This window comes from Chroicocephalus ridibundus, chromosome 9 (genome assembly GCF_963924245.1).
Source record: "Chroicocephalus ridibundus chromosome 9, bChrRid1.1, whole genome shotgun sequence".
Lineage (NCBI taxonomy): Eukaryota > Metazoa > Chordata > Aves > Charadriiformes > Laridae > Chroicocephalus > Chroicocephalus ridibundus.
In genome coordinates this window covers 5,762,983-5,775,870 of record NC_086292.1, presented here as the reverse complement: position 1 = coordinate 5,775,870, position 12,888 = coordinate 5,762,983, and the positions used below count along the sequence as shown (strand labels likewise).

At 54.3% G+C, this 12,888-nt stretch overlaps 1 protein-coding gene across 3 annotated transcripts in view; it reads right to left on the bottom strand.

Moving 5' to 3' along the window:
- Positions 1–246: 246 nt before the first annotated feature.
- Positions 247–12,888, bottom strand: part of F8 (coagulation factor VIII) — a 28,445-nt gene continuing 15,803 nt past the window's right edge. For 2 of the 3 annotated variants that reach the window (XM_063346861.1, XM_063346860.1), the window contains exons 15-27: positions 9,500–12,281; positions 9,019–9,187; positions 7,058–7,264; positions 6,241–6,469; positions 5,961–6,143; positions 5,636–5,752; positions 4,299–4,370; positions 3,882–3,967; positions 3,220–3,375; positions 2,275–2,419; positions 1,380–1,528; positions 907–1,083; positions 247–676 (exon numbers count right to left, since the gene is read on the bottom strand). In XM_063346861.1, the coding sequence (XP_063202931.1) occupies positions 521–676; positions 907–1,083; positions 1,380–1,528; positions 2,275–2,419; positions 3,220–3,375; positions 3,882–3,967; positions 4,299–4,370; positions 5,636–5,752; positions 5,961–6,143; positions 6,241–6,469; positions 7,058–7,264; positions 9,019–9,187; positions 9,500–12,281 (4,628 nt within the window). In that variant the 3' untranslated portion in view covers positions 247–520. The remainder of the gene's footprint in view (positions 677–906; positions 1,084–1,379; positions 1,529–2,274; positions 2,420–3,219; positions 3,376–3,881; positions 3,968–4,298; positions 4,371–5,635; positions 5,753–5,960; positions 6,144–6,240; positions 6,470–7,057; positions 7,265–9,018; positions 9,188–9,499; positions 12,282–12,888) is intronic. The other variant, XM_063346862.1, reaches the window with a different exon arrangement.

The window sequence follows — 12,888 nt, the reverse complement described above, 5'->3', positions numbered from 1 at the left end:
GCCCAGCCTCCCTTGAGCCACCGATCCCCACCGATTGTGAAATGGATGCTGGGGCCAGGAGCAGGGCCTCCTCCCCCAGCCCTTATCTTTGCTGCTTCCTCCTCCTCCAGGACTGTGCCCGGGCAGTCCCAGCTTGTGCAAAACGGAGCTGAGAAGCTCTGGGGCTAATTAATTACTAGCTGCTGGTAATGCTGACTGAGCCCCCGGGGACTCCAAGGCTGAAGCAGAGGAGAAAGTGCAGAGAAATACTGGAAAATTACTGTTTAATTCTTCAGCGTTACACTGGAAAATTACTGTTTAACTCTTCAGCATTACGTCTGAATATATGGCATCTGGTAGATGAAGGACAGGAAGAGGCTGATAACGAGCCAGCCATGGTGACAGCTCTGGAGACCTTCTCCTCCACGGCAGCAGGGGTGGCCAGGGCCCCGGAGGGCTGGCTCCAGCCCTGGTGAGAGTTCAGTGTCCGGTTGGATGCGGGTCCTCGGGCCAGCACTGGCCATGCCTGGCCCCGCAGCCGTCAGTACTCCTGCTGAGTGTCGCAGCCGAGCAGCTCTATCCGCAGGGCGATGTGGTTGTGCCACCGGCGGGGGTGTATCTTCACGTAGCGTGCAAAGAGGGGGGGCTCCAGGGTGTTCGTCACTGTGCTGGTGTGGTCTTGGTTTGCCTTGAAAATCTGGGGAGGAGAGAGAAATCAGGGGGTGCGCTTGCTTCTTCTGGTATAGCGAGCCCATGACGTGATCAACCCAGCCAAGCACCACTTGGGAACCCTTTAGGGAGGAAAAAGCACAGCCTGGTTCATGGCTTTTGCAAAAAATCCTGTGAGAAAATTTGCTGCCAAGGTCTGTGCTTACTGCCCCGGGGGTGACCATGGGCTGCCTTTGGCTGTGGATCAGCTCTGCCTACCTTCTCCTTGCCGTCCTGCAGGACCGGGCTCCAGTGCACCCCGTCCTGGCTGCTGGAGACAGCAAACTCCTTCACAAACATGTGGGTGAAGACAGCTTTGGCACCTTGGGTTATGATTGCGGTCACCTTCTTGGTTACTTCAAAGTCCACCTGCAACCACTCGCTGGGGCTGTTGCTCTGGGAAAAGACAGACCGCCTTCAGCCCTTCAGCAGCAATGAGAAAGACAAATTCATCGCAGCTGAAGCCAAGCTAGCCCTGCACGTAGACCTGGGCATCACCTGCCCTCCCTACCAGGCATCTGGTTGGAGCTGCTGGGTGCTAAATCAGGCAGCTTGCCCAGTGCACGTGGCTGTGCACGCTCCCCGCGCGGCCCCGGCCGGGAGAGGTTGCAAGCACCCAGCCTCCCTGCTGGGATCCCACCTGCCTGCCCGTGCCCCAGCTGCCTGCCCGGCCATCTTCTTGCATGGGCTACCTTTGGCCTCCACGCGTTGGTCCTCCCCTGCAGGTTCAGGCGGGCCTGGGAGGGTGACCAGCTGGAGAAGACATTGCTGCTGCAGGAGGACGCAGAGATGCGCTGGTCAGGGATCCTTCTGTTCTCCATTCCTAGGGGCATGGAGCAGCCTGGAGGAGAGGAGCGGTGCTTGTTAGAGGAGGGAACAGACCCACCCAGCCGCCCTCCGTGCACTTTCCCTGGTTACAGGTTCTTCTGTGCCTTGCTGCAGCGTCACGGTCCCTGCACTGCTCAGGGCCCCTGCGCGCACCAAACTATACCCGCCACTAGTCCCACCTTCTTTTCTCCCTGGAGATTTTATCTAGGAGGAAGGTGAAGAATTTGTGCATCTGCCAGGACATAAGGAGAAACTGTCTCCAGGGGGAGGACACAAATACTTAGCGGGGAGACACCCTGCACACGCTGTGATGGGGCACGCTTGGGGCACGCTTGCTCCTCTGCCCTTGTGGTGTGTGAAGCTCAAGAAAGAATCCCAGAGCACCACTGCCCCGGGCAGCACTGTGGGCCGGAGCAGTCTTGCCTTGGAGTGGCACAACCAGAGGAAAACCCAATAGGATCTGTTTCTGCTTGTTCCCTGCTCCCCCAGCTATCGGCTTAGCTGCTGCCAGAGGCTTCTGGTGGTGCAGGAAAAAGCGGTGGCGAGAGGTGGCCCCATGCTCTCCCTCTGGGATTGCCATCTCTAAGACCATAATGAGATTTTCCAGCTTTGTTCCCTCAACAACTCAATGCCGTCTCTGGCCTCCTCCTTCCCCCTCCACAAATGCCTGGGGAATCCTGAAACACGGGGGGCTGGCGCTCAGCACCCCATTGTGTCAAGCCCCGGCTTTGGTGCTCGGTGTCCAGAGGTGGGACGTACTGTTCAGATCGCAGCCGATGAGCTCCATGCGCAGCGTGGTCCGGATGCTGTAGTGAGTGGGGTTAATGCGGATGTACCGGGCTATGATCGGAGGGTTGAAACGATTTTCTTTCACTCCGGTTGCATCCACATTTGCAAAGAACAGCTGCAGGGAAAGGGAGGAAAAGGATTGTTGTATCCGGTGGAAAGAGAACTAGACAGCACCAGGATTAGTGGGGAGAAGAACATTTCTGTCTGGCACTTCTGTATCTTATCACCGTCCTTACAAGAGAATGGCAGCTCAGGGAAATGCTTTGAGATGTGATTCAGACCAAAGAAGTGTGAATGGGCCAAATCAGGGCGAATAACTGAGAAACAGGAGGAGGAGAAGCTTAGGATCCATGCAAATGAACGTGTTTTTATATTTTCACCAAACAGAGGGGAGAAAAAGAAGAGAAAAAAAAGTAATTCCTGGGACTTCTGAACCTGGGAAAAGTTTTGGCCACAGGTGGTGTACATGATGGAGGCTTTTCTGGATACTTTCTCTTGCTGGAACAATAAACTTGTGCATATTTAGGTTGTGTTTTTTTCTAATGAGTAGAGATCCCTCAAATCATCTGGATCTGCACAATGGGGTCAAAAAAGATATTCAGGCAAAATCTTGTTCCTAGCTCTAAGTAACAGGCAACACAACGTTAAGCGGTGGATCTCACAGCCACGTGGGATCGTGGAAAGAAATAGCTCAGTCAATTTAAAATGAGACAGATGGACACAGACAGCAAGTCCCTTGCAGATCTGTGATCTGCGATTCAGTCATCCTGGCAGTGAATGCTCGCTGTTTCTTCCCTAATCCAATATCTCAGGGACTCAGGAGGTCTCTGCCTTGTGTACAGGAGTCCCTAGCCCTCATCACCCCAAGAGACCCCATGCTGGGGACACACTCTCCTCAAGACCCGTTTGCCTTACCATCTGGGTGCTGGTGGTATTCCCCTTGTATTTCTTCCACCTTTGCCCATCAAGGCTGTAGAAGACAACAAACTGCGAGATGTAAAGGCTGGAGAACTTTTGTCGGGCCCCTTGAGTTTTTATGCCGTGAATAACCATGAGATGCAAAAGGTCCACCTGAGGACGAAAGTCAGGGATTCATTCATGATGGAAAACCCAAGCCATGTTCAGGCGATGCACTGTAAACCCGTGGAACTCGCTTCCTTGTGATGTAACTGAGCACAGGTTATGAAACTAGCTAAAATTGTCTTTCGTAAGGGCACAAGTCAGCCAACGGCTGGGAGAGGGCAGGGGAGAGCTGTTTGGAAAGGTGAGAGGTGGAGACCGGGTTCTCACTTGGTCTTTGGGGGATTTTTGCACAATCCGATGCTGTAGCCAGACCATCAAGTGATTCCTCTGCTGCACTGAGAATGGATCTGGGGGTCAGGCCAGCAGCAGCCATGGCCAGACCAACTGCCATCAGGATCTCAGAGCTCCCCTCCCAGAGGGGAAACAGGGGAAGTAGCAGGATGTAGCTGGGGAGACACTGGCCATCCGCGCAGGTCCTTCTGCACAGTGCATCAGCCACCAGCATGCCTTTGCGATGTCCCCAGTGGTGCCTCCAGCCTCAGGGCCCCTCTTACCTGGATCCAGGCGTTGCTGCTGTCGGTGCTCCAAGCATTGATGGAACCGGTGTTATCCAGCCTGGCCAGGTAAGGAGCCCACTGCCCTGCGAGGAGAGCACACAAATATGAGGGTGCTGCTGGTCCCTGGCGCTGCCCAGCCTGAGGCGGTGAGAAGTCCACCCACAGGATAGAGCCTGAGGATCACCCTAGGGTTTAGTAGCCACGTGCAGGGTGGCAGAGCACTGACATGATGGGCCAGACATGTGGGAAGGCACCTCCAGGTCCCGAGTGGGACGCTGACATGGGCATGGATGGAGGAAGGACTCTACCAGGGACCTGGTGCAGCAGAACCTTGGGCTGGCAAGCAAGTGAATTGTGTTGGCTGAAGCTGCCCCAGCCTCAGCCGCTTTCCTTGCAGTGACAACCCCTACTCACCATACTGCCCCGATGCCGTGATCTGAGAGTCTGCAATGTGGCCCGAGGCCAGGCCGAGGGCGTTTCGGCAGTCTGCAGCCAAACAGGGAGAAGGAGGGTGAGAAACAGGGAGAATGAGGGTGAGGAACAGGGAGAGCTGATTAGATAACAAGGCTTTTGAAGGAAAAGCCTAGGCTGGGTGGTAGCCTCCAGGCCCAGGGAGGTTGTCTCAAGCCTCCAGGAGCCCCGATGCTTGTTTGTCTCACGCCAAGCAGTGGGTTTCAGATGCCTCCACAACCACCCCTGAATTTTAGGGGTGCTGGAAGTTCTTGCTCCCACCCCTGATGACAGCAGCAGAGAATTCCCAGCATCAGGCACAGCAGCCTCTTGCCAAACTCCTGTCCCCTAGCCCCCGACCTCTCATTCCCATGTCCCGATCTCCCAGCGATGCTGACAAGTGTCTCTTCCTTATACCCATGTCTTGCTCCTGGGCCTTTTTGTTGCTAGGCAGCATCTTTTAAAAACAAATATCACGTCGCTAAAGGAAAGTCTGCCTGACACCTCCGTCTCCCTGTGTCTCTCTTCTGGTCTGCTGAGCACAGGGCTGTTTGTCTCGTATAATAACCATTATTACTAGCGACTTGTCACATCTTGGCATCTCCGCTGCATGGCAAATGCTCCTGGGGAAAATGCGAATTTGAAATCTTAAGCAGATTTTTAACGTATGGAAACAGTTTCTGCCTGACATTTAATACTCTTTTAGGTAAGAGGAGAGAGACTGTCACTGTGTGACAAAATACTGCTCTCACAAACCACTTCTCCCAGTGCTTACTTATGGTGAGGTGGAAACGTGTTGTTGTGGGGTGAATGGAGTCGGAGGTTTCCTGGATTTTGCAGTTGCTCTTGGGGCTGTTTCTAGCAGAGCAACCTGTATTCAGGCAGTGTCACTCGCTGCCTCCTGCCATCACTCCGTGCCTCAGTTTACCTCGAGACACGCGGTTAGGCAGCTGGGCACTGCGTGGTCCCGAGAGTGTGGGCAGGCACAGGTAAGTGCATTTTACAGGAGGTCCAGGGACACTCAGGTTTGGAAAACAAGAGCTCTGGGGATAAATATTTGCAGGCAAATGAGGCTGGTCTCCCAGCTTTTACCCCAACCACCTCCCCAGCTGTGCTCTCTGCTGGGGTCTGTAGAGTGGCAAGGGCTGAAGTCGTGACTTTCTTTCAGAGTGAAAACTCAGAAGACCCCACTTGGGCCACCCCAGGGGAAATGCTGAGAGCCCTGGCGGACAGGGAGCTCAAAAACACGCTGGCTGCGGCCATGGCAGCAAGCGCACCAGGGCACAAAGAGGATCACTCACTCAGGTTGTACACGAGGAAGAGAGCACTCATCCCGGCTTGCTGGTGCTCTCCCACTTTGCACTCTACTCGCCAGATCCCGGCATGCGAGGGCCACATCTCCACCGTCCCGAAGACACCTGGCCAGGAATGGAGAGCAGAGCAGAGGCAAATTACTGGCTGTAATGGGATGCCACCGTGCCAAGCACTGTGCAAACACAGAGCCAGACCCTTCCAGACCCATTCCCCCTCCTTGCTATCTCCACCCAGAGGCCTGGCACTTCCTAACGGGCATGGACACGAAGCCCCGGCAGTTGGGCTGTGCAGGGTGCCCGCGCTGCATCTCACCGGGATAAAGGTTGTAGACCCCCATGCGGTACTCCTGGCTGGTCCTGACGCTGAACAGCTGCCCGTGAAAGTGGACGGAGTGGATATCCTCAGTGCTGCCCATGTTCAGGAGGTGCCATCGGACCCGTTGCTGTTGAGCCATCACCAGCCCAGGCAGTGTGTCGCTCATGTAGCCGTTGATGGCTGGGAAAGGCAGTGGTCAGGAGCGGATCAAGGCTTCAGGGTTTTTCCCTCCCAGTATAGGTTGTGGGATGGAAAGGGCAAGGGCAAGGGTCCTCACCGTGGAAGGAATGATTTCTCTTAAAGTCAGGGTTGTCCTGCTGGATGCGGCAGGGAGGGCGGCAGTTCCTCTCCATGTTCTCCAGGAAGTACCAGCTTTTGGTCTCGTCAAAGATGGTGAAGAGCAGGGAGAACTCCTGCACAGCCAGCTGCCTCCTGAAAACGAAGTTCAGCACCCCTCGGCGGCAGATGATCAGTGGCCCAATGAGGCCCGAGTGCAGATCCTTCTCCTGCCGGGGAACCGGGAAAGAAGGGTTTGCCTCGGAGCAGGAGGCAGCGTTGATGCCTGCAAGCGGCACAGCAGGGAGGAAAGCAGCGGCCCTGTCTGCATCCCAGGCCTGGCTCCCACTCGTGCACAGGGCACGGCACATGCAGGGTGGGAAGGACGTGCTGGGTTCACTGGGGGATCCTCGCTCTGCCCCCAGCTAAGAAAGGCTGTGCAGGAAGAGCTTGCACGTGGTTTCAAGAGAAGTGGTGTCTGTCTGTCCAACTGTTCAATAGTCCCTACCCCACTCACAATGGAACCCATGGGCCAAATTCAGCTACGTTTAGCAGAGGGGACTGCAGAATGCTAGTTCCTTACAAGTCTCATAAGCTGGTACAACTGGGGAAAGGGGGAAAAAAAACAATTAGAGAAGGGAAGAGAAGAGAAAGCACCGTCATGCATTCATCACTGTATTAGACACCTGAGAATCTACACAGCCACAGGCTGCTTTCAGCACAGCACCATAGCAAAAGCCTTGACCTCACAGCCAGGACCCAGGCGTGCTGCCCATCCCTCCTTCCCGGGCTGCCCCATGGAGCAGGCTCCCACCTACCATGTCCACGTTGGAGAAGTAAGCCCAGGCCTTGCAGTCGAACTCCTGCGTGGTGGGTGCCATCTGAGGCAGGACTTTCCAGGAGTACCTCCGGAGCTCGCCGGGCTGCACCGCCTCTCCACCCTGCGTTGTACCTTGCGTCTCCTCGTAGGCTTGTAGCGTGGAGTGGAAGGAGAAGGGTCGTGAGGCCAGGTTCTTGAACGTAACCTGCAGCAGAGGGAAGGGAAAGCAAAGGGAGTGTGGGAGGGGGCTAGGTACAGTGCTGAGAGTGCCCTGAACCCTGGGTTGGATCCAGCCACCTGGTGGGAAGGAGTCTGCCATGTCCCTGGTGCCCCGACCTCCAGCTGGGCCCCATGCATTCATGCCCCATTCATCAGCAAGTTTGCAGATGACACGAAGCTAAGCGGGAGTGTTGATCTGCATGAGGTTAGGGAGGCTCTACAGAGAGACTTGGACAGATTGGACCGATGGGCCAATGCTAACGGTATGAGCTTCAACAAGGCCAAGTGCCGGGTCCTGCACTTGGGCCACAACAACCCCATGCTTCGCTACAGGCTTGGGGAAGTGTGGCTGGAGAGCTGCCTGGCAGAAAAGGACCTGGGGGTTCTAATTGACAAGAGGCTGAACATGAGCCAGCAGTGTGCCCAGGTGGCCAAGAGGGCCAATGGCATCCTGGCTTGTATTAGAAATAGTGTGACCAGCATAAGGAGGGAGGTGATTGTCCCCCTGTACTTAGCACTGGTGAGGCCACACCTTGAGTATTGTGTCCAGTTTTGGGCACCTCAATACAAGAGAGACATCGAGGTGCTGGAGCGAGTGCAGAGGAGGGCAACGAAGCTGGTGAAGGGCCTGGAGAATAAATCTTCTGAGGAGCGATTGAAGGAGCTGGGACTGTTTAGTTTGAGGAAGAGGAGGCTGAGAGACCTCATCACTCTCTACAACTACTTGAAAGGACACTGTAGAGAGGTTGGTGCTGGTCTCTTCTCACAGGTAATTAGCGATAGAACAAGAGGGAATGGGTTCAAGATGCAGCAGAGGAGGTTTAGGCTGGACATTAGGAAAAAATTCTTCCCAGAAAGAGTGGTTAGACACTGGAATAGGCTGCCCAGGGAGGTGGTGGAGTCACCATCCCTGGACGTGTTTAAGACTCGTTTAGATGTGGTGTTAGGGGATATGGTGTAAGGGAGAACTTTGTAGAGTGGAGTTGGTGGTTGGACTTGATGATCCCAGGGGTCTTTTCCAATCTAAATGATTCTATGATTCTATGCAGTGGCCAACTCCTGCTGAACCACAAGCTGTGGCTGTGCAGTGTGATCCCCAATAGAAAGCTCACCCAAACATGTCAGCAGGATGAGGCCCTCTCCTTGCTCAATGGGAGCAAGGTCAGCTACACTACTGTCTCCGGAGCCCAAAGGTGCTGAATCCATCCTGGTGAACACTTTAGTGAAAACTGAGCAACTTCTCCAGGCACAAGAGTCCTGAGCCTGGAGAAGAGTCTTTCATCTGTTCCTCAGGTCGGCACTAAAAGGACCTTTGGTAGTGCAGGAAGCCCAAGCCTGCCCTCGTATAGAGCACCCAAAGAAGCTGTACTGAACCCTGCTTAGCTCATTACCCTGTTTACAATCCCTTCACCCCAAAAGCTCCCCATGGACCTCAGGAGCTGCTCAGGCTGTGCTATTACAGGGGCTGGGTATGTCTTGTCTCCAGGGCTTTGCATCTGAACGCTCTGAGGTTCCTGCTGGCCCATTCCTCCAGCCACTGAGGTTCCTCTGAATGGTGGCTCTGCCTCCCAACCTGGTGCCACCCAGGGTGCCAATGGAGCACCTCCTGCCCCCAAGCCCTGAATTAGAAGCCACAAGCATTGCAGAGCCTGCAGGCCCACCTCAGCACTCCCTCTGGCCGAGCACAGCCAGCAACAGGGGGATTTCAGGTTTTACAGGAAACAGGAACTTTCAATTCACCATGATGACATCTTCAACTTCTGCCCTGATGTACGGCCCAAGGATGCCCAAGTGCTCGTCCAGCTCTCCTCGCAGCAGCGGCTGCGTAAAGGAATCATCCATGTACTCTCGGAAAACCACTTTGCGGTACTGCCGGAAAGGTTTCCTCCTCCCGCTCCAGGGGTCCCTGCTGGAATGAGGGCAGGTAAGCAAGTCAGGTGATACTGTCCCACGGGGAGGACAGCCGTGGCAGGGCTGCTGCAGGGCAGGGTTGATGCAGAGCCTAGAGCATCCCTGACCCACTTGCAAGGAAGCTCAAGGTTGATGGAGTTACAAAACTCCCCAAGCGGAGGGAAGGTGCTGGGAGCATCCTTGCCCTGGGCTGCTTGGCTGGGTCGTACAGTTGTAGACCTGTGATCCTGCCCGGCCAGGACATGCCAACTCACACACCAAGCCATGTCACGCAGTGCAGGAGGAATACATGAGGGACAGTCACACTTACGTGGCTTTTAGGAAGTGCTGGGGTCTCTGGTTCCTGTATTCCCACATCACCTCCACCGCTGCTATGAAGTATTGCCGTACCTCCCCCTGGAAGGAACGCGGATCGTGCTCCTCTTCTCCATAGATGTCAAAATCCTCCATGGTCTGCTCTGTGTCACCATAGTCATCATAGTCTAGCTTGTCAGCCTTTGGCCTTGAGGGGCCGGAATGGGTCCCGTTGTCCAGAGCCAGCCTTTCCCTATGTCCTGGGGCATGGTTCCTCTGCCCAGCTGTGCTGTTGCTTTCACCATCCTCCTTGGGCTCTCCTAGGCCCTGGCTCTCTCTCTTCCCGATTTCTCTGAGGACATCTCCCCCACTGAGTACCTGCCATTCATCTGGACTGGCTTGCACATATTTGACTGTTTTTTCGGTAGTGCTGTGGTTTTGAGCAGGGCTGCTGGGAGACAGGGAATAGTTCTCTTTGGAGGCTGGTTCCATAGGGATTTCTTCTGGGCTTTGCCTAGACATGCTCCCAGGCACGTAGTCCTCCGTGGCATTAGCCTTGAGCTGCTGAGGCTGAGGGCTGAACTGACCCAGCTGTTCCACAGAGTTTGTCTCCTCCTCCATCTGGCTTCTCCCCTGAGTTTGTTCGCTCCCCAGAGCCCCCCAGCCAGCACCTCTGCCTGGCTGCCGCTTGGCCAAAGCTGGGCTCCCCAAGCCCCCAGCGTGTCCCGCTGCCCTCAGGGAGATCGGGTCCCAGTTTGAGGCCAGGTCTGCAGCCACAGCAGCAGCCTGAGTTTCTGAGCTGCTTGCTGCCATCGCCGCCTCGCTCCTTGCTGCTCCCTGCATGGGGAAGGAGAGTCCACCGCGCTGAGACCCCTCACTGCTGTTCCGTACACCCCCATCGGTGCTTGGCTTCCCCTCCTCAGGATGCATCTCATCAGCACTGTCTCCAAGCAGAGCCTGTGGAGCATCCCTGCCCGGCTGTAGTCTCTCCTCAACCATGTTTGATTTTTCTTCCAGGCTTTGCTGGTCCACCATCACCTCAGGCAAAGTGTTGCTTGATATCAGGGACCTCTTTTTGAAGCGAGCACTGCAAAAAGGGGAATGAGGTCCACACACCTTTGAGGCTTTCTTATTCACTGCTGTCTCGGGGGTCTGTCTGGCCAGATCCTGCTCTGCTCTGTTACCCTCAGAGAGGGGCTCCCTGCGGCCAGGCCAGCTGGTGTTGGGAAGATCCAGACCGTGCATCATGCCTCTGCTCTCCAGTGACCTGGCTTGTCGAGGCCTCCAGTCAGGACCACTCACGCTCGGGGCTGGAGCTCTATGTCTTGGTAACTGCTCAGGACTGGTTAAGAAAGCATTTGGGAATGGCCTTGTGTCATTGGCCACGACATTCGATTCAGGAAAGGCAAGATTGTCCACCTCTGGCAATTCCTTGGCAGCTGTAGCATCCTGAAACACTTCCTCCAAGATTAATTCATCCTTCTCCTCCGTCATTATATAGCTGGAAGGCTCAAGGTCATTGGTGTGTGCAAATGTGGTTTCTAGAAGGCTTGTGCCTCTGGCAAGTTCCCTGGCTTCTTGTTCCATGCTACTTTTTGCATGCAAGGAGTTACCATCATCTGTGAGAATTTGTTCTTGTACAGGTTTGCTGGGTCCTAGGTCTGAGAAAGAAACATTTTTTCCTTCAAAAGAGTCATAAAAGCTTTGCAAAACGACTTTGTGAGGTCTTGTTTCCAGCCTAGCATCTAGCTCATTTGAGGAATAATTGCTTTCTCTGGTGTGACTGTGAACCACAGTACGAGAAGTCCTGTTGTCTTCTGTCTCATTTGAAAATGCAGAAAGATTGTCCAGTGTGGAAGAAGAATTATGATCAGTACTTAAAGCCAGTTCTGTATTGATTGTCTCCTTTGACTCGTATAGATTTAAGGACATTTTATCAGGCCCTCTTAGCAACTTCTCCTCAGCACCCTGTGAAGACGTGTCCTGAAGTCCCAGATTGAGCTCCAGGTCATTCTGGTGAAAGTAGCTCCCGTTCTCTTGAAGAGGAGCTTTGTTAGCAGCATAAGCAATTGAGTCCCACAAGCTTGTTGCATGAGTAGCTGTCTTTTGAGGCTCTGCTTCCAGGATCTCTAATGTACCACCAGACTGGACCATTGTCCTTTTTACTGTCTCCTGCACCTCTGAGATTTTTGTCACCTTCTTTCCTGCCAGAGCATCTTCTGGAGCTGGTGTGGTTTGGGCCAGCCATTGCTGACTCTCTTCTGAGCTCACAGTACCATAGACCCTTCCACTGGAACTCACCAAGTGTTCTCCAGGTGGGAGAGGCCCAAAAGCTTCATCCTGGCTGATGACTTTTGACAATTCTTCTTCATCTTCCAGGAAGGATTCATAGGACACTGGCTCATAGTTTGTCTCTGTCAGAGAAGACATGGAAATATCAGGTGGATGTGGGATTGTTCCTAAAAGTGTGGATGTGCCATTAGAAGAGGGATCAGAAATCCTGTCATTGCTCAGGAGGGCCCCATGGCTGGATTCTGTCAAGCACAATCTTGGCTTCTCTGTCTCATTTCTGGAAGAGGTGACATTGTTCAGTTGCTCATTCACACATGGCCTGCGCCATCTCTTTCTTTTAGAGAAGCTCCTGGGTTGGAAGTCAATGGTATCCTCATCATCATCCTCGAAATCCACATAATCTTCCCCATCAGGGTATTGCTCTTGTTGGCACTGCAAGACTGTGAACTTGGCGCGCATCCCTTGGTCTCTGAAGTCAGAATTCAGGCACCCCAGCGTCCAGACGCCTGTCTCAAGAGAGGACAAGAGGACACCATCAGGCCACTACAGTGGGAAATCAAAAGAGCTGCCATCCCCGTGCCACTCCCTTGTTAATGCGACCTGTATTTTCAGGCAGCCTCCGGTTCGTGGTAGAGATTTCGTGGTTTCATAATCCCTGGAGTATCTTACAGCTGGATACACAGGACATCAGGGTTGCTCGCAACGTCAGAGCCAGTGCTGACAAGCACCATCAGCAGGGCCAGTGTCTCCTGTGAGAGTTTACCAGGCTACACACACCCGCGAGGCCCCAACAATAGCTTGGTGAGAACAGTTAATGCACCGAGAACCCACAGTGCCTCCAGGATTATTGCCAGCAGCAGAGTAATCACCATAATCCACCCCCAAAGACATGCTAGTGCTGTCAAATACACCTCTCTCCCAGACACTGTCGTCACGTCTCTCCCACTCAAGGAGAAAGAAATGAAAAGGCTGCCTCTTGCTCACATCCCCGGCCAACGCGTTTGCTCCCCGCAGCGAGTGCCTCTTCTCCAGGCGCCGAGTGGGTGAGGAGGTGTGTAATAACCAGGCTCTGACGCTGGAGAGAGCTGTCATCTGCTGCTGGCCGAGCTGCTC